Source organism: Salmo salar, chromosome ssa04 (assembly GCF_905237065.1).
Source record: "Salmo salar chromosome ssa04, Ssal_v3.1, whole genome shotgun sequence".
NCBI classification, from domain to species: domain Eukaryota; kingdom Metazoa; phylum Chordata; class Actinopteri; order Salmoniformes; family Salmonidae; genus Salmo; species Salmo salar.
The window spans coordinates 14,726,136-14,746,217 of NC_059445.1; the positions used below are offsets into that span (position 1 = coordinate 14,726,136).

Here is a 20,082-nt window from a genome sequence, read left to right on the forward strand (position 1 = left end):
ATTAGGAACGTGTTCCTAATGTTTTTTACCCTCAGTATAGTAGCGTTCAGTGAGTAGTGTACATTATAGTGTGTGCAACTCTAGTGTTCTCTGTTGTGTGCTGTCCAAACTTGTGAACCCAACTCTGATTTGTGACACTGATTTCCCATTTGAGCCAATTCAATTGCAGAAACTCTGTTACCGATTTTAGTAACGGAATTTCAAGTTTTAATCACTTCATATTTCATAAACAATTGATAGGTCTACCTTATGACTTCTGTGAACTTTCATTATCCTCCCTCATGAGGGAGAGAAATGTGAAAATATCTTAAAGATATGCAAGTTTCTGGTAATGGAATTTCAAGTCACAAGGCAAAGTTTATTAAACTTACAGACGGCAGTTCTTTCTCCAAAATATAAGTGTTGATATTAGTTGGCAGGGGTCTTTACTTTAATTCAACATTATACTGTTTTGATGTATTTCTAATACCTTTTTAAGAAAACCAGAAATCAACATCTTTGCTTAATCAACATTTTTAGGATGGGGAAAATGGTTGACAAGTGTATATATGCCTTGATTTCAACAACAAAATATATAGAACTCTAGCTTTGACACCAAATTTGACATGCTCCTATGAGCTTCACATGTTGGTGCTCATGGGTCCTTTTACATGGACATGACCCCCAGCAACAGGACCTTTAGCAGAGAGGGAGGAAGGTATGATTCAGAGAGAGGGGGAGATATGGCAGGGAGAGATCAATAGGACAGCGCTGTTGATTTCCAGCGGTCATGTGACTGTGGGACTAGTGTACTTGAATGTGTTGTGGATGCTTGTAAAAAGTTATACAACAACAGGCAATTTTCACTGACTTTATGCTGTCACAATACTAGCAGTGGGTTAATGACCTTTGGCTTTCCATTGGAATGTTATGTCAAATCGGAGGATGCTTATATTTGTCCTTTTTCGCTAGGCTACCTGCCGCCTCTTAGGCTGGGTTTACACTCAAGCGGTCCTCTTGGCAGTACGTCACTGATTGCTTCCGTAAAGTTAGAAATGTTGGCATGCACTGAAATCTCCAGCCTAACACTGTACCTGTGAATAAATGAAACACTTTTGTGGAATATGTCCTAATATGGTCATGTCTTATCTCTTGCTCTCTTAGATGAGGAATATTACAGAAACGCTAATGAAACCACTGGAGAAGTTCAGAAAAGAGCAACTGGGCTCAGCCAAGGTACTCTTATCATATGCCATTACCCTGCTTAATGCAGTCTGCTTGTTAATGATCTTACAAGCACAATCCTGTGTGCTCTGAACACAGCTTTATAGTAATACCCTTTTCACAACACTGAGCCAAACCAAGCTGTACTGCACTGGCCTGGTTGTGCATCCACCATAGTTGCAGAAATCATGCTGGAAAGAGGAATGTGAAATGAAAATATCAGAGCCAGATAAGTACGTTTTGGGTCAGCACAGTAATGTGAGAAGGTTATTAGCCATTAACTTTTATCAAAATGCCTGTCTAGAGACGGATGGTTCCAACTCCATTTTTAATTGTAATGTGTACCTCTTGATATTATGTTCTGAACATTCCTTTGGTCAGTGAAACTAATGCAATATTAAGATGCCGTTTGTCCTGCTCACTTCTCTTATCTCTCTCTCTTACCATGCTCTTTCTCATTCTGTTCCTCTATACTATGCCCTTTTAAGGCAGAAAGGAAGAAGTATGAGAAGGAAACTGAGAAGTACTACAGCTCCTTGGAAAAGCTTTTGAACATGTCAGCAAAGAAGAAGGAACCGCAGCTACAGGAGGTACTGTGTTTAACACTTTTACCCTCGCTCTCGTGCGTATATTTACGGAAAATGGGAAACAGGCTGAAAAGACGGGCCCCAACATCTTCCCAACCCCAAAATGGCTGGAAGGATATTTGCTTAAGGAGAAGTTCCTGAATCCTGACCCATAGGATGGCACCCTATTCCCTGTATAGCGCACTACTTTTGACCAGAGCCCTATACACTGTAGGGAATAGGGTGACATTTGGGATGCACACAGACTTGGCTCATCTCTGTAGCACTGTGCTGAAGTGTGTGTGGAGCGGTGTGTGTCTCCACAGCCCTAGGGTTAGAGTACGGAGTGAGTTTCTCTTTCCTGCTCGGAAAGGAACGTCATGTTCAGTGTTTCTGTACCAGCCACCAAGGTCGTACCTCTGAGGCAGTAGCTTTTGGAGCGCCTCAAGACATCCTGAGAATGTAAATACAGTATCAAGCTTTACAGACAGTGTTGATTATATTGGGGTTGGTAATGGAAAAACAAACCCTTTTGGTTATCATTAAAGTTTATGTATTTCACTGAAGGCTTGTGGAGCTGTCCTTTGTATAACGATATACTAAACTTACTATATAGTACCTTAGACACACAATCTAGTACCAGATTGCATATGTAATATAACCTAAACTCCCCTCACTTAACAATTGTATTTTGTATCCTATAGATTGCCCTTGTGGGAACTGTTCTGTTCTTCACTCACTGACTCTTGTGGTGTATTCAGTGAGATTAAACTTTCTGGACATTTCAGGTAGAAATGTAAAGAAAGCTGACACAATTCCAAATTATACTTGAGAGCCAATCATCTGTTATATGCATTACATTTCTGTGTTGTGATACCCTCCTGAACAGACCCCAGGGTTCTGTGTTTGGAACAGAGATTGAAATCAGGGCACAGTAGAATAGTGTTCACAGCATCGTAGCTGCGAGGCACCGGCTGAACTCCCTCAACTAATCTGATGTCATACTGTACACTCGTCATGTGACGGGCCCGAGGCACAGGCCCAACCTATGGCACTAATGGAAAAACTACCAGCCGCTAATGGAAAAACTGATGCACTGGATTGAACACAATAGCATATTGAACACACTACACTAAAGTAGTAAATAACATTGAATACTGGGATGATGTGAAGATCCAGTCAACAAACCATGTAGCCTAATCAATTAGCTTATTAGTCAACCAAACAATAAACTCGCCAGTTGATTGGTCACTTTTTTTTGGGGTGGGGCTGTCATACACCACATGTCATCAGTGTCTTAGCCCTTCAAACTCTTTACCAAAGTTATCAAAAAAGAGACTTTCTCATAGCTCATCCTTTCTCTGTCTGGGACTGTCTGAATCCAGTACAACTGAAGCTAGGCTGTGATCTCCATCTGTCTGTGTAGAGACCTGACTCTACTGTATAATAATGCTGACATTTTCTCTCTCGCTCTCTCTCTCTCTGTTGTGCAGGCGGACAGCCAGGTGGAGAGCATTAGACAGCACTTCCAGGAGGAGTCTCTGGACTACGTGTGTAAACTGCAGGAGATCCAGGAGAGGAAGAAGTTTGACTGTGTGGAGCCAGTGAGTGTTAGAAAATGCATAATCACACACACTACACCGGGTGGACAATACATTAACTCCTTCCTAATATTGTTTGCACAGCCCACAGTTGTCAAGTTGGCTGGATGTCCTTTGGGTGGTGGACCATTGTTGATACACACACACACACACACACGAAACTGTTGAGCGGGAAATCCGTCAGCGTTGCAGTTCGACACAAACTACAGCCATACCCCGTTCAAAGGCACTTCAATCTTTTGTCTTGCCCATTCACCCTCTGAATTGCACACATACACAATCCATGTCTCGAGCCTTAAAAATCCTCCTTTAATCCGTCTCCGCCCCTTCATCTGCACTGATTTAAAGTGGATCGAACATAGCTTTCACCTGGTCAGTCTGTCATGTTCATGTTTTGTACACTGTCTGTTGTACTCCCAATGTGTCTTAAAGGAAAGTCACACATTTTTTTGTTACATTGTAGTTGTACATATAAGTGATGTTCTATGGATTTGTGGAGGGGGGGTGTCATGTTTTCATTTGTATCTGCGCTGTTCTGCGTTCAAGCAGGCAGAAACAGCCAGTATGACGAGTTTTGCATCATATGACATTTGGAGCCAGTGAGTGAGAACTGCTGGCGAATGCACCTTTAGTACTTGTCTAGCCTGGTCAGCAGTTCTGCTTTACAGTGCTCATTAACTTAGTGTACACTACAGTTAGTGTTTTTATATAGGTTCCCTAGCAGTCAAATGAAGTGTTTTATAAACCAGCTCTTGACTTCAACTGATTTTTCAATGTCTTTACTCCACGTAAACCCCTGAGAAATGAATGTGAGAAGTGTCGACAGCCTCGTGTTACAATGCATTAAAATGTCATTGTACTCTTCATTGTATCCCATGTTTTCTTTCTCTCCCCAGATGCTGGCGTTCTTTCAGACCGTGTTCACCTTCTACCACCAGGGATTTGAGCTGGCCAATGACTTTAACCACTACAAGAAAGCCTTACAGATCAATATACAAAATGTGAGACATTAGTCGTCACCCGCGTCTTATTAGATCTCTATTTAAAGATGGAATCCCCATTGGGGGAAACCCAGCGCCACTGTCCAGCACCTTTTGTTTTTGTTCAACATTTTTGCAGTGCAGATTCTGTTCTTCTATCGCGATGCAATGATGTCTTGGGGGGGGGTTTGTGATTTGCAGTAACTTGTTTTGTTGTAATAGCCCAAACTGACATGGCTTTTTCACCATTAAGGATTCCAGTTTTAACCACATAGTACAAGGATGTCAGTATACTGTATGAAACAAAGTGGTGTAAATATAGATAGGTGGCAGGTGTCTGTGAGCAAGGCATTTCACCTTAATGGTGCCTGTAAATCGCTCTGGATAAAAGTGTCTGCTAAATGACATTTAAATGAGGTGATGATGATTTCCATCAATTTTAGGATTATTTATTAAGTTGTTGAATGTTGGCTTGTAATATAATATCTATAAAGCTGGTCTGCTTCTAGTGGGACTTTCCCTAGGTACTCGAGGCGCTTTCTTTTTGACTCACTCACTATTGTTAATTGTGTTTGGGTTAGTCTTAGTGTTTTGACTATTTTCTTTGACCCCCAAGCTTTCACTTTCACCTACTGTCAGGGGAGTTTCCAAAGGGAGCTGTGCACATTTTCTTTTCCAGTGGCTTTGCATTGTGTGATTTGACCCCTGCATGACCATTTTAGCTAGGGTCACAAGGGGTGTCTTCCTTCATTGGGTGTGTCTCCCCATAGTCAAAATGTACTACATTGTGAAACTTGACAAAAAAAAAACCTTCATTTAAGGTTAGGGTTAAGCATAAGATTAGGCGAATAGACAAGGTTGGGGTTGATTTTAAATCAGGTTGGAGAGAAGTTACCGTACCTCCGGCTTTGCAGCTTGACCCGATAGTAACAAGACCCGTCCCCCATATAGACACGGAGTCGGTTTGAGGGCACGCGGGTGGAGGTGTTTGAGCTGATGAAGAGGATAAGAGAGGTTCCCCAGGAGTACAGACAGACCAGCCCCATCAGCAGCGAAGGATACCTCTACGTCCAGGAGAAACGTAAGGATAGAGGAACGACGTGTGTGTGTCCAAGAGGGGAGGAGGGCAGTTTAAACTGATTGTTTAACTATGAAATGTGTGTTCTCGTCCCCAGGGCCCCCTCCTTTTGGTTCCAGTTGGGTGAAGCGTTACTGCACGTTTGTGAAGGAACAGAAAATCCTACACATGGTCACCTTTGATCACAGGTCAGGAGGAAAGATGGTGAGTCTTGACCCATACAATCCAAGACAGGTTTTGGGAGCTATACAGAGTATGGTCCAAGTAGTACATCAAATGATTGGTTATTCAATGTGTGTATCCATCCCTATTCAAATACATCTATAAAGTCATAATTTGTCAAATCGACAATTACTATTGAAACCCGCATTTAAAGTGCAGTCTGTAGTCATTTTTATAAGGAACGACTCTTTCTTGCCATCAGAACAGGCTCTCTGAACAGTGATTCTCTCCCTCAGGGCGAGACTGAGTCGGTCACCCTCAAGTCTTGCGTCCGCAAAACCACAGATATGCTGGACAGGCGGTTCTGTCTCGATATAGAAATCACAGACCGGTATGTCGTCGTGTCGCACTACACCCATTGCACTTCTCAATCACTTTAGTTATCATGTATTCTCTGTGGTAAGACAAACTTCCACAACCACCTGTTAAAGTATCTCGTCTCATCAAGGAAATAAGGGGGATTTTTAGATGGATTCCCCTCAAGATCACCAGACGTCACTGACTCATACATTTAGTACATAAACCAGAGGGGTCGGTCAGTACCATGTTGGGGGGGGGGGGGTGTTTATGCCATTAGACCTGGAAAATGTGATTACATTGCCACACTTGTAGCTTATTCATGCACTGTTGGCAGCCTTCCCAAATACACAGTAACACTCCCCATTTAACAGTTCTGCTTGGAGCCTTCGCTCCACACAGATCCTGTGTACAGTAGAGCTGAGAGAGCTGCTCTCCCTAGCCTAACACGGGGTTGGGTTGGAGAGGATTTGTCATGGAAGATGGCCCCGCCACATAGCTGAAAGGATTCTCTATGCTCCTCCGCTACACTTGGTTGTGATAGATATGGCTCTTTTGTCACTCCGCTGAACCAAACTGCTATTCTGCCTGGGGTATTATTAGCAACAGCAACCCCCAAGCTCAGAGGGATTGAAATTTGTGTTGCACCCCTGGTGCCTGCTTGTCAGCTTGCAGATGTAAGGTATTTGGTGTCTGACTGCAACAGGTTAGGGTTAGCCTGATGTGGTAGCCTATTATAAAAAGTGGGGTAAATGAAGCTCAGGTATTCCTGTAATTTTGCTATTTAAGAGCCCAGCCCCTCTGGTACATTTTAGGACCGACTCTAGACCAGTCTTAGACACATGAATTGACTTAGTAGTAATAGTAGTTTGTTGGAACCCCAGGCCCAGTCTGACAGAGAAAATTAGATGAGATTGACTGTACTTTACAATCCCCAAGCGTGAAATTCGTTTGTCATACAGCAGCCATAATTGAAAGAGGAACAAACCCAAACGCCATTTTAAAAAAAAACAATCACAAGGCTATTACAATAAATAATTGTGCTGTGTGTTCTGTTTCCAGACCGGGAACGGTCCTCACGGTCCAGTCGCTGTCGGAAGATGACCACAAGTTCTGGATTCACGCCATGGGTGGGAAAGAACCAGTGAGTAACCACGTCACCCTGACAGATCCACTGTAGTTTATATTGTCTATTGAACGCTACTGAAATTCTATGAAAGTGGTACATTAATGCCAGCAGAAGTCTTTTTTTTGGTTTGTGGTAACCTCTTGGATATCAAATGATCTGTGGAAAGCTACATATAATGAATATTTTTTTACAGGCTGGGCAGTACTTGGGTAAAACGTATTCAAAAGAACGTGGAAGTAAGTATACAATGATTAGAAGCCCCTGATCTTCAAATTCAAATGACATGGGGATAATTAAATAACTGTTGTCATGACTCTGCAGTCGATGCACAGCTAGATGACGTAGGATTGTCATTTGTGAAGAATGCCATCAACGCCATTGAGACAAGAGGTAAGACAATGCATGATGACAATAGAAGGCCTAGGCAATATAAAGCCTACAGAAGCGTACTTTGTGAGGTTAGCTGACTGGCTAGAGCATGGGTGGGCGTTAATTTTGTCTCGGTTGGGGTTTCAAAATTCAGGGGGGGGCCGCACATTTTTTTCCGGACTGATTTGGCTGTCAAGCAATTTATGGGCCAGAAAAAGGGCAGTTATTTGAAAATATAAATCTGTTATTTATACGTACTTTCTATCAAGTTTTAGCGGTTCAAGGGTGGCCAATGGTTATTTTAGTTGTTTTACTCAGTTTGCCCACCCCTGGGCTAGAGGGTAGAGCGGTAAAGAGGGTTTTGTGAAATGTTGTGATATCTCCCTTTTAACACATGAGGGCAGGCTTGGACCAATATCCAGTCATATCTTGTGCTGTGGTCACTGTTCATAGTTTCCAGGTAGTGGTGCAACATATACACTGAGTGTACAAAACATTAAGAACACCTTCCTAATATTGAGTTGCACCCCCTTTTGCCCTCAGAAAAGCCTCAATTCGTTGAGGCATGGACTCTACAAGGTGTCGAAAGCATTCCACAGGGATGCTGACCCATGTTGACTCCAATGCTTCCCACAGTTGTCAAGTTGGCTGGTGGACCATTCTTGATAAAGAGGAAACTGTTGAGCGTGAAAAACCCAGCAGTGTTGCAATTCTTGACACTCAAACCGGTGCTCCTGGTACCTACTACCATACCCCGTTCAAAGGCACTATTTTGTCTTGCCCATTCACCCTCTGAATGGCACACATACACAATCCATGTCTCCAGGCTAAAAAATCCTTCTTTAACCGGTCTCCTCTCCTTCATCTACACTGATTTTGAAGTGGATATAACAAGTGACATCAATAAGGGATCATAGCTTTCACCTGGTCAGTCTGCCATGGAAAGAGCAGGTGTCTTTAATATTTTGTACACTCGGTGAAGAAGCCCACCTTTTTGATTTGAGTAAAACTGTATTTTCAAAGTTTATCCATTAATTCTCTTATGCTTGTTTGTGCTATTAAGGGCCATGTAAACTGTTGTCTGTTGTCAGGTATCAATGACCAGGGCCTATACAGAGTGGTGGGGGTCAGCTCCAAAGTCCAGAAGCTCCTTAGCCTAATGATTGGTAAGATATGCTCATTTATCACCCTTTAAAGTAACTGTCCAGTGAAAATCACTTAAGTTAATATTCTGTTAACTCATGCCCAAATAATGCCACCTCAAACTTGTATCTCCAGCAAAAGGCCTGCTATTTTGTCAATGTCATCCTGTGTAGGATTAGCTGGCCAATCGGTGGTCTGCTCGCATGAATGTTTTTAACGACTGGTATACGCCCACACCATTCTGTTGGGGTATGACCACACCATTCCATCACCCAAAAGCTGCTTTTTTTAACATGCTTAATTACATTTTAGGGGGAGGAAAACGATTTCACTCATATTGTAATTAATTATAGGTCATATTTCATAAAAATCTGGAACCACGGGACAGTTAAATAATACAGTAGGCATTGTGCACCCTGTCTGATCTATTTAGTAGTATTCAGAGTAATGGTTTCCTGTGACTTAGACGACGATGTAAGGCTTAGAGTGCAACAAGTGCTGCTGGTAATGCATTGGCATTCAAGTAGCTGAGGGGTGTCTGAGGCCCCCTTCCTGCCTGCACCCGGCCGTCCTTGCAGGGACTTCACTTGAGTCGCTCAGCGGGAGCTGGAAATTTGATTTTCTTTGCCATTCTCCTCTAAATGCTCTTTCTTGCTCTCCCTCTCCTACACTTTCTACCCCGCCGTCCTCTCATGTTCTACTTTAATCCCCCTCATCTTTCTTCTTTATCCTCTACCCCCCCCCTATTACCTTTCCCTCTCGACGACTGCCCTCTCTAGTAGACACCATCTGTGTCTAGTCGGCTGTGTGTTCTGAATCTGAATGGCAACAAACCCAGTCTGCCACCAGGCTGTCCCAGAGCCCACTCCAAACTTCCCACCTGAACCTGCCGACTCATACTTCACAGCCCATTAGCACACTGTCTGCTGGTGTAGACTGGGTTCAATTAGTATCTGTTTTATTTCAAATACCATATGGACGCAGGTAACTCTGAGATAGTTGCGATTTAGGTCACCAGTCATTTATTTGGATACGCTGTCTTTGTGATGTTAACCGTCTTTTTCATTCCCTCAACACGGTTAACCATAAAACACAAGCATTTCACCAACAGCCATATCAGTGTATGTTCAACTCCAGTTCAATGGAGGGGTTAGAATGAGGCCAAAGCGGCAGAAGTGGATCACATTATTTTCCCACTGTGCTCACAAATCTGATAACAGTGGATTGACAGAACTCATAAAGCTTAGCATAGAGAATGGATATTTTACAGCTGGGAATAAAGATGTAAAAGGACTTGGATACTACTAATGTAGAGTCAGTCATGTCCCAATATATCTGTAACAGAGTACTATGTGGGTTAGTTCATATTTGGATGTGCGCATTACAGTAGCTAAAAGACAGGCACACACCACTCTCCCACCATCTGTAGCTGTGTACACACACATTTGGCTGTTGGCCTTCTAGGAAAACATTTGGTCCAGCCCATTGATGTTGGACAGGCCACTGTTCTGTGGGTAAATAAACACAGCCCTTCTGGTTTTAGTACTGAAGGGATACAGTCAAATGAAGTAAATAAATGGCTCAGAGCAGCAACCTACCTCCCACCAAGTCTAACCCCTTGGAGACCTCCTGGTGACCTGGGGCTTGGCCTCGCACCAACCTCTGACTCAAACACACAACTATGGTGGATTATTCATCAGGTCAGACCAGTATACATTTTTACATTTTAGTCATTTAGCAGACGCTCTTATCCAGAGCGACTTACAGTAGTGAATGCATACATTTCATACATATCATACTTTTTTTTCTCTGTGCTGGCCCCCCGTGGGAATCGAACCCACAACCCTGGTGTTGCAAACACCATGCTCTACCAACTGAGCTACAGGGAAGGTATAGTTAAGCTTGGCTCGGTCCAGTTTGACTCAGTAATGTGAGAAAGGTATACTTTAAGCCAGCCAGCAATCGCCACTGGGCAGAACTGCTCCTCAAGACTACTGCAATGCTTTTATCCACATAAGACACATTTCACGTTATTTATATTTTAGCTTCTTTGCAGCCATTCACTTCACCATAGGGTTAAGTTACAATACACTAGTTGACTTACAAAACAAGTTTAGGCTCAGGGTATCATGGGAATTGGAGTGTACTCTACTAAAGTAAAAAAATGTATTGGTGCTTTGTATAATTTGTTGATTATGTTGGAGTTTAAAACCTTTTGGAATGTTTTGGTGTCATTACAGATGAGAAGAGTAATGATGTGGATCTGTCTACGTGTGAGGACTGGGATGTGAAAACCATCACCAGCACACTAAAGCTGTATTTGAGGTAAGGATCCTTTGTGTATAAATAACTCAGTCTGCTACATAATCGCTAGGTTATGTATTCATGTAGGCTATTATGTCTTATTAGCAATTAGCAAGCTGTGGAGACTTTATTCTAACTGTTCGTCATTGTCTGAGTTTGAAGTTATTCTACTCCGGGGGTAGAAGCATAAAATAATTTCCTGGAGCTCAACTCCTGCAATGCAACAGGACATTCACATTGCCGCATAGACATCCATGCATTTAAATTCAGACACATAATCAATCCACTTCATCAACCGACCCCGTCTCTCTGACTTCATTATTCCCAGTCGCTGTGTGTTCTAGGAAATCCGTTGTTGACCTGAGACGTAATTGGTAGGGAGTCTTGGCCACTTTCTAGGAAGAAGAGCTGCATCCCTGGCTTCACGTTGTTTATCATCTGTCTTTGAATGTATTGATTAGGTGACCAGGTGAAAAACAAAATGGTGGCCTGTGGCAGGTATTTTAACTACAAATAATTTACCGCCCCACAACCAAGCAGTGATATGAAGACATTAGCATGATGGGGATTTTAGTGTCATTGTTTCTCTGATCAAATCAATCACTCAAATTAGGTTGGATACCACATATTAAAGGAATCCTGTTTTTTAGTTCAATGAGGCAATCGATTATATAGATTAAGTTATTGCTTGCTTTTTCAAATGGCAATTTAACTGATAGTCCGAGATTTGACATAAAAACACTCTGCAAGGTAACAAGTTAAATGTACCCTAAAAGCTAAGCCAAAGTTCTGTTAGCTAACTGAAGCAAACTCGCACTGCATATTCTGACGCCAATGCAATTACGGTATCCAATGTAAACTAATGAGTGATATTTGCATACTGTAGTGCTGCATAAACTGAAGGGATGTTAGAGGTTTGGTTCGTTATGGAGAGATTTACTGAATAAAATTATAGCCAACTTATTGTTAACCCCAGGCCAGTCTGTTACACTTTCTTCTGCACTTGTTTTGGAATTAGTTCATTACGCTTGTTCAGTACTCCATGTGCCGTTAAAGGTTTAGTTATCAAAATGAAATTATAAAAGATTGGCATGTTCACCAGTGCAATTGCCATATAGCCTATTAAATAATAAACTTGAAGCCAAGTCCATTTTTCCATCAATTGAATAACAATAAATAGAGAATTTTAGCTCAGTGGTCAAAGTCAAAGCATGGGAACTGGAATGGTATCAGTCTGAGGCTAACAGGACAGGAGCAGGTCAGAAGTCACGGCACTGTGTGTTGTGACTGGCCAGGTTTTGCTGCCCGCCTGCAACCCTTACAGGAAAGTAGTTTGATGTTGCATGCTGTGGGTCATGGGACTGACTCTCTCCCAGGCTGGTCCCAGATCTGTTTGTGAGCTCTTGCCAACTCCTATGCTCGTTGGCCTCCCGAGTGGTGCAGCGGTCTAAGGCACTGCAATGCAGTGCTAGGGGCATCGCTACAGACCTGGGTTTTTCCCGGGTTGTATCACAACCAGCCGTGATTGGGAGTCCCATAGTGCGGCGCACAATTGGCCCAGCGTCGTCCGTGGTTTGGCCAGGGTAGGCTATCATTGTAAATAAGAATTTGTTCTTAACTGACTTGCCTAATTAAATAAAGGTTCAATAAAAAATTGCTGTAAATTGGCATGACTGCAGAAATAGATCTGGTCCCAGGCAGCGAACTGCCTTGTTTATGTAAAGGAGTTTTTCCTGTTTCATAATGCAACTTGACAGTCAGCCAGTGGGATTAGAGTGTTGGGCAAGTAACCGAAAGGTTGCTAGTTAGATTTTCCATCCTGTCGGCTCAGGGATTCAGTCTGTGCCCTTGAGCAAGGCACTTAACCCTAATTTCTCCAGTGTGTCTGTTGATGGTGGCAGACCCTGCTGCATCCTCCAATGGTGTCTCAGGGAGAGTTGGTATATGCAAAAAACACATTTCCAACTCACCCATGCATATTAATACACTTTTATAAGCACTCGCTAAATTATAATTAAGAAAACATTTAGATTGCTACTGAGATATTGCAGCTGTTAATGTGACTGTCATTTATACATTGCACACATCATATGATAAAATGTGTAACTTTTTTTTACACAAGCAATCTAACAATCTAGAAAACCGTCCAATCATATATAATTAAACTCATCCATTGAGTCAACTGAAACCTTATTACAGGCTTAAGTCTGCAGTAGAGACAGTAGATTTACTGTAAATCGTCCTGCAGCTCCATCCTCCATCTGTCTTCCTCTGGCCTGCTGCAGAGCCATAGGGTCAGCCGCTCTCCTCCTCTGGTTCCTCAGGGGAGGCTAAGTAGCCTTGGCACAGGGCCTGGTGCAGCACTGTGAAAGGACCTTCAGAACTTGGTTATCTCACTGTGGCATGGTGCGCCATCTAATTCCATCCCTGACACGGCCACATTAATCATTGTGTGCAGACCCTATAAAACAGTGCTGCGTCTATTTCTGTCCCCCCCCCATTCTCCCGCTCTTCTGCGCTCTCTTTTGCTCTCCACCTCTTCCACTCACTCTTCTCTCACTTTTGCTCTATGCGTTCTTTCTTTCCTGTCTCTCTCTAGGAGTCTTCCTGAGCCACTGATGACCTATGGACTCTACAAAGACTTTATCGCCCCTGCAAGTAAGTTTGGGCCGTCCTCACTCACAATACAGCTCTTCTCAAACCAGATGTAAAACTACGCACAGGAGTGTAGGAGCAGAGCAAAGGAATACTTCTCTATTTTATTGCACGTTATCAATGAGTGCAATGCTGTGTGCATGACTAGCAAGTGTTTGTCAGTGAGACAATTCATCGTCTAAGTGTCCCAGCGCAGTTAGATTGGTTATCATTTTCATTGTCTCAGTAGTTCTATGGAAAATGGATGCCAGCGTAACTTTTTTTTTAATGTTCCACATCTTGTATAGTCTAAACAAATGCTTGTTTTCATGGTTTTCCTCTGTAAAAGTGCTTCAGCATGTACCCATAAAGCCTTTCATGTGACCCAGAGTGATGTCTTCATCTCTCTCTCTCTCTCTCACACACACACACACACACACACACACACACACACACACACACACACTTTAATTCAACCTTCATCTGCCATTAAAGTCACCTTTGGTTCTTTGCAATTAAGGTAACTTAAAAAGGAAGTGTTACCACCTGTTAAACACTATAAATCCTAGTATCCTACACAAATGTCCTCAAATGGCCCAGTGACTTTGAACAGAGAGAAACATGACATTTCTCTCCCTATATACTCCAATAGCCTGCCTGACATGCCCTGAGTGATCCTCCTAACATGATTTACCCTCAAGTCCCATAATTGGATCACGATGGAGTGTTTTTATCAGCCGTTTGCAATGCCCTCATAATGCAGGTACAGAAAAATGCATTAGCAATAAATATTTTCTGAAAGATGACAGCATCCATAAGAAGCTTTATTCCCTTATTCAAATTTGTGTCGTTCCCATAGTAATGGGGGGGGAGGGTGTGCACGCCGGCTGTGTTTCTGTGTGTGGGCAGTAGCCATCAGATGCCTGTGTGTGGGTGTGTGAGGAAATGTTTAAGGGATGATCTTGTGGGTTTTATCACAACCCTTTTACACGGTAGCTTCTGTAGTATAAAGCTATCTCTCTATAGCCAGCAACAGTAGCCTACATATCCTCTGGCAAAATTCACTCATGTCTAATATCAGCGGCAAACAGGAAGTTTGCTGTTCATCGCATACTCTTTTTATTTGCTGTTAACCCTTTACTGCTTTCTTTTAAATATGATAAAACCCATTGTAGCCTACACTAGCTGATTTAAGCCTATGTAAACGGCATCCATTGCTTTATTGTATGGTAGCTTGTACTGGGCTAAACGGTGACTGTTTTGTGCTGTCATTCTGTTACCAAACTTTGCATCTGCACTGTTCTTCAACTACGTGTGTGTTCACTGAAAAAGGTTACAACATTTCCAAAGTCGTCCTTGTGCATTGAGTTGTGTGGTAATTTGTTTAACTTAGCAATCATTGGTTTTTGTTTGGTGTACATTTTAAAGTGGGAAAAAAATGGGAGTCTCCACACTGTTACTGTGGAATTGCCCTACTGTAACTGCACCAATATTGACTAGAGCTGCCGACAATTTTAAAACGGACGACACTGTGTCTCCAGTGAATAGATCCGGAGTCGGTGGCTCCACATCTCCTACTGTGACCGCGCCTTCCAGAGTGAGGTCTGACTGCACCAGAGCGCTTGCTGCTCAATCCAAAATGTCTTTGGTTGGATTACCACGGGGGAATTCCAAGTCCTTCTCGTTCTGTGCTGTACAGTTTCTCCGTTGTGGCGTCTTGCCACCTAAGGAATGGATAGTACAGCACTGTAATAACACAAATGTTTGTTCTGTTTTGGGTGGATTCCAATTGTATTTATTTAACCTCTTTTTAATTTTTATTATTTAGTCAGGCTGAGACCAGTCTCTTTCGCAGATGAGCCCTGCATACACATCAATCAACAACAAAGACACTATACATATACACATCCATTACACTATAAATGAAAAGCGCAAACAAAACATGAAAAGCAAAGCACAATCATATGACACGCCTTCATTTAAAAAGCCTTCTAACGTCTATCTGAATTGCCCTAAAGGCACCAACTCCACCAGCTTTAAGGAGTTTTGCATATCATTCCACATGAGGCGCAAAAAAACTAAAAGCAGATTTTCCTGACTCTAGAGATTTAAGGGCTCTCCAGGGTTAGCCGTCCCAGAGTCTAGTAACTTATACGTCTGAAGTTTAACAGTGAGGTGTGGTGGAAGTTTATGCAAGAGGGCTTTATAGACGAGTGCAATGTACTGTGATAAACTGCGTCCAATGGCTTCAATACAGTGGCAGCTGTATATTCATAGACGGTAGTCAATAACCAGAATGAATGTTGACATACTCATTGGTTTTCTGCTATTAAACAAAAGGCAGGACCTGCTCCTCTAGAAACCTTTTAATTCTCAATTCCTTAACTAACTCATCAACATACTTTTAGAACAATAGCTTTTGGTCAATCCAGTTGCGCAGATATTTATAAGCGGGGACACGGTCAATGTCGGCTCCATCCAAAGTACATATGCATAAATAACTTTGTGATTTGAAAAATAACATGCTTAGTTTTAACTTCATTAAGTACCAATTTCGGTTCAACAAAGGATTTCTGCAGAGCAATGGTGACGCCTACAGCGTGGTGCTAGCAACACCTGGGTTGTGGGTTTGATTCCCGCATGGTCCACATAGAATGATGGCATGTCTGTAAGCGACTCTCAAATAACCTTGTTTGCCCTGTTTTTAAACAGAGGGTGGTAGTCCAGAGTCTCGTAGCCAAGCCATCCACTGCCTGGTCCACAAGCTGCCTGAGAAGAACCGCCTGGTCCTGGGGCTACTGATGAAACACCTGGCTACGTGAGTTTAGCAGCCTTACACTCGTCCTCATTCTCCACTGTCCTTGTTCCATTCCTCTCCCCCCCCCCCATCTTTCTCTCTTCCCCCCCCCCCCCCCATCAATCTTTCCTTTCTCACATCTTCTGTTCTGACTAAGTGCAGGCAGAACGCCCTCCCCACCGCTCTTAAAACAGCCCAGCACCCTCCACAATAGTAGTCAGAAGTTTGAACTGCTTCACCAGTTCTCTATGCCTGTAATGAAATGGACTGCTCCCTCCATTTCCCACCCGCTCCTCTGGGTTTACCCCTCTCTCCAAACTGGACCATTAGCTGTTACGCAACTCGCCCTTTCAGAGATTAGATGGGATCTGAGATTTGAAAATAATCTTTGCTAACCTTACAAGGTTTTACCTCAGCAACTCGCTTTTTATTTTTTACGACAGAAACTAAATAGTAGCAAATTGAAGATAAGTACATAATCCTCATTCCCTGAGGCAATCAAAGTCTGGAGGATCTTATTTCTTAGAAAACCTGCCCCAGGTTTACTCATAGTAGAAGTAAAAAGGCATTTAAGTGCAGCAATTGAATTTGGATTATCCAGCATGAAATTCTTCTGACTGGAGTTTTTTAAATTTTTAAATTGGCTGTGTGTGTGTGTGACTGTATGTGTGTTAGCTTGTCCTGCAGGGAGAGAGGCAAAGCTGAAATTTCACACTGTTGTCTCAAATGGTTTGAGAGATGTGATAAAGGAAGGTTGTCACTAGGTGACATATTTAGGTCTGCAAAGGCTCCCTTTCATGCATTTCAACCATCACTCTGCTGAATGACAATTTGTCATTTTATACATTTTAAGGAGTGTCTTTACTGGTCTAATATGACTGATTTTTGAATTTGTGTCTTACGTTTAGACTTTTTTCAGTTGATTTGTCATAACTCAAAAGGATTGATTTGAGGTTTCTGTTTTAAAAAACAAAACATGCAGCAACACCTCATGGCACAACGCCTCTCCTGAATTTGACCTACTTGTTGTGTGTATGTACTGATGTATGTGGAACTGATAGATGTGCACACACGCATTACATTTTATTGTTTTTAAATGTATGTAAATTGTAGTCTTGTCTGTCTTTTTCGTTGTGTGCAGGAACCCAGTAAGACTATCTTTGGCAAATGGCTTAAGGCTAATGGGAATCCAAAAGAATCTAATCTCTGCAGTTTTTGGCAACTCTTCAGAGTCATTCTAAAGTCAAGTGAAAATTCCTCCCCTAGAAAAAAAAACAACCCAATTTAGCGCTCACTTACTGTGAATCGGCTGAAAGGCAACTGGAAAAGTTTAGAGTTTGAAGTGAGGAAAAGTTTAGGAGAGAAGGTCAATGTTCAAGATCAATCTATGGAGTGGTGATGAACTGGGTAATGATGTCAGTCAGAACTCTAGCTAACACCTATGAGGCCAAGCTAGAGATGCTGTTCTAGACACCTCTGACATAACAAGGTGGTAGCAACACCTTCCTTCCTTCCTTGGCAAACTGTCAGACAGATGTTAGTAAGCTGCCAGACGTGGAGTAATCAGATCTTCAAAGCAAATTTGAATTTTCTAGCTGAATTCTTTATAGTATACAGGCCTTCTAAAGTGTATGTATCCCCCTATGTAAAACATTTTTAACATCGGGAACAAGCACACTAAATCAATTGTCTATGAATTCATGAATTGTTATCCTCCCTGGTCTCCCCATGCAGTGTGGCGGCCCACAGTAAGTTGAACCTGATGACGGTGGCCAACCTGGGTGTGGTGTTTGGTCCCACCCTGATGAGGCCCCAGGAGGATACTGTGGCTGCCATCATGGACCTCAAGTTCCAGAACATTGTGGTGGAGATCCTCATCGAGCAACACGAGAAGGTAACCGCTGGATTCTTCTCTTGAACTAAACAGACGTCCGAACGCACTCCTGAGCAGTGGTGTAAAAATACTTAAGTAGTTTGTATCTGTACTTTACTATTTTATATTTTTGACAACTTTTACTTCACTACATTCCTTAAGAAAATAATATACTTTTTACTCCATAAATTTTCCCTGACACCCAAAAGTACTTGTTAATTTTTAAAGCTTTGGACAGAAATGGTCCAATTCACATACTTATCAAGAGAACATCTTTAGGTCATCCATACTGCCTCTGATCTGGCACACTCACTAAACACGTTTCATTTGTAAGTTATGTCTGTTGCAGTATGCTCCTGGCTATCCATAATTTGAAGAGGAAAAGAAAAAAAATGATGCCGTCTGGTTTGCTTAATATAAGGAATTTGAATACTTAAGTTACTTTTGATACTTAAGTATATTTAAAACCAAATACTTTTACTGAAGTATTTTACTTGAGTAATTTTATTAGGGTATCATTACTTTTACTCAAGTATGACAATTGGGTACTTTTTCCTCCACTGCTCCTGAGCTTGTCCCCCTGACCACAGTAACATCTATAGACCCATCGTCTAATATTGTTCCTCAAAGCTGCAACCAGAGGAAAGCTTGTCTAAAACCCACCGCTAAATGCACTGCTGAGACTTTTCTCCAGTGCTGGCAATGGGATTTTGAGGACATTGCTCTGAGTGACATTTTAGGCAATATATAAGCATATTCTCGTTTGTGATATTCTTCACATTTTATGAGTACAGTAAAACTTATTGAAATCCCTGTTTGTCTTGGGCTAGGGCTCTAAGAAATGAAACTGTAAAGTAGCTTATTGATAAGAAGCATAACAACTATTTAATCTATGTGTTTTACATAATGTAGAGTTGATCACTTTGAGCTGACTACAGTACCTGGCTGACATCATTCCATCTGCCCAGCGGTTGACTTACAAAGCAGGGATTCTCACTTTGCCCCTTTTTGTGCTTCAAAACGATATCCAGTATGTCATGGTACTCTTGATGACATCTACAAGGGTACATGCAAGGTCCTTTGCCTAACCTACAGAACTGTGATCTGCTTTTAATGTAAATAATCATCTGCCTACATCTATAGAGGGGCTCAATTCCCAGAGCCAAAACAGAAAGGGTTGAGATTAGTATGTGATCTGTGCTAAATATTCTGGCCAGCTATAAGATGCCAAGAGTACCCCTAAACTCTGAAACATGAATTGACCATGGATTGCTTGTTTAATTTTGAGCTCCTATTTCTAATAGTCCAATAGAAAGCGCTCAACCATCAAGCAATTAAAGTTTTGGTGAGGAGACACTTCCATATAAATAATGTTCTAGAACTTCACCATACACACCACAAGGTGATGGAAGACTTGGTGTCAGAGCCAGAATGTAATACCATTGGAAGCTTTAAGAAAAGTAAAGTGCTGAGCTGCGAGACGAGAGGTGAGGGAGTTTTGCAGACAGACATTAGCTTTCCTCTCAGGCCCAGTGCCTGCCTCCCCTTCTCTCTCCCTCCCCCTCTCTCCTTCTTGCCAGACTGTTGATACCCCCAGATGCTAGCAGACAGTGTTTTACATTCACATCCATCTGCAGAGATGGGAGGAGGAGAGATTGCTGAAACTCTGCTGCTCTCAACCATATCCGATTTCTCTCACTGTATCGTCCTTTTTCTTTCTCAACTTTCTTTTACTTCCTTTTTCTCTCGCGCTCTCTCCCCTCCCTCTCTGCCTAATTTCTTTCAACTCCACATTTGAAGTTAGTCTGTATCTAAACAAGCTGTACAGTGAGCCTCCTCCAGTCCAGGCCTACTGCCCGTCAGAGTGGGTCAGCAGCTCCTAGCCA

General features: G+C 42.3%; 1 protein-coding gene across 1 annotated transcript in view; it reads left to right on the plus strand.

The window, feature by feature from the left end:
- The window catches only part of LOC106610227 (rho GTPase-activating protein 10), a 64,653-nt gene that overhangs the window by 26,568 nt on the left and 18,003 nt on the right, over window positions 1-20,082 (plus strand). Inside the window, exons 4-18 of the mRNA XM_014209443.2 lie at window positions 1,144-1,215; window positions 1,692-1,793; window positions 3,263-3,373; window positions 4,267-4,371; window positions 5,302-5,431; window positions 5,526-5,632; window positions 5,887-5,981; window positions 7,010-7,091; window positions 7,270-7,312; window positions 7,398-7,466; window positions 8,537-8,611; window positions 10,829-10,913; window positions 13,492-13,550; window positions 16,239-16,344; window positions 18,058-18,217. Of these exons, the coding sequence (XP_014064918.1) occupies window positions 1,144-1,215; window positions 1,692-1,793; window positions 3,263-3,373; window positions 4,267-4,371; window positions 5,302-5,431; window positions 5,526-5,632; window positions 5,887-5,981; window positions 7,010-7,091; window positions 7,270-7,312; window positions 7,398-7,466; window positions 8,537-8,611; window positions 10,829-10,913; window positions 13,492-13,550; window positions 16,239-16,344; window positions 18,058-18,217 (1,401 nt within the window). The remainder of the gene's footprint in view (window positions 1-1,143; window positions 1,216-1,691; window positions 1,794-3,262; window positions 3,374-4,266; window positions 4,372-5,301; window positions 5,432-5,525; window positions 5,633-5,886; window positions 5,982-7,009; window positions 7,092-7,269; window positions 7,313-7,397; window positions 7,467-8,536; window positions 8,612-10,828; window positions 10,914-13,491; window positions 13,551-16,238; window positions 16,345-18,057; window positions 18,218-20,082) is intronic.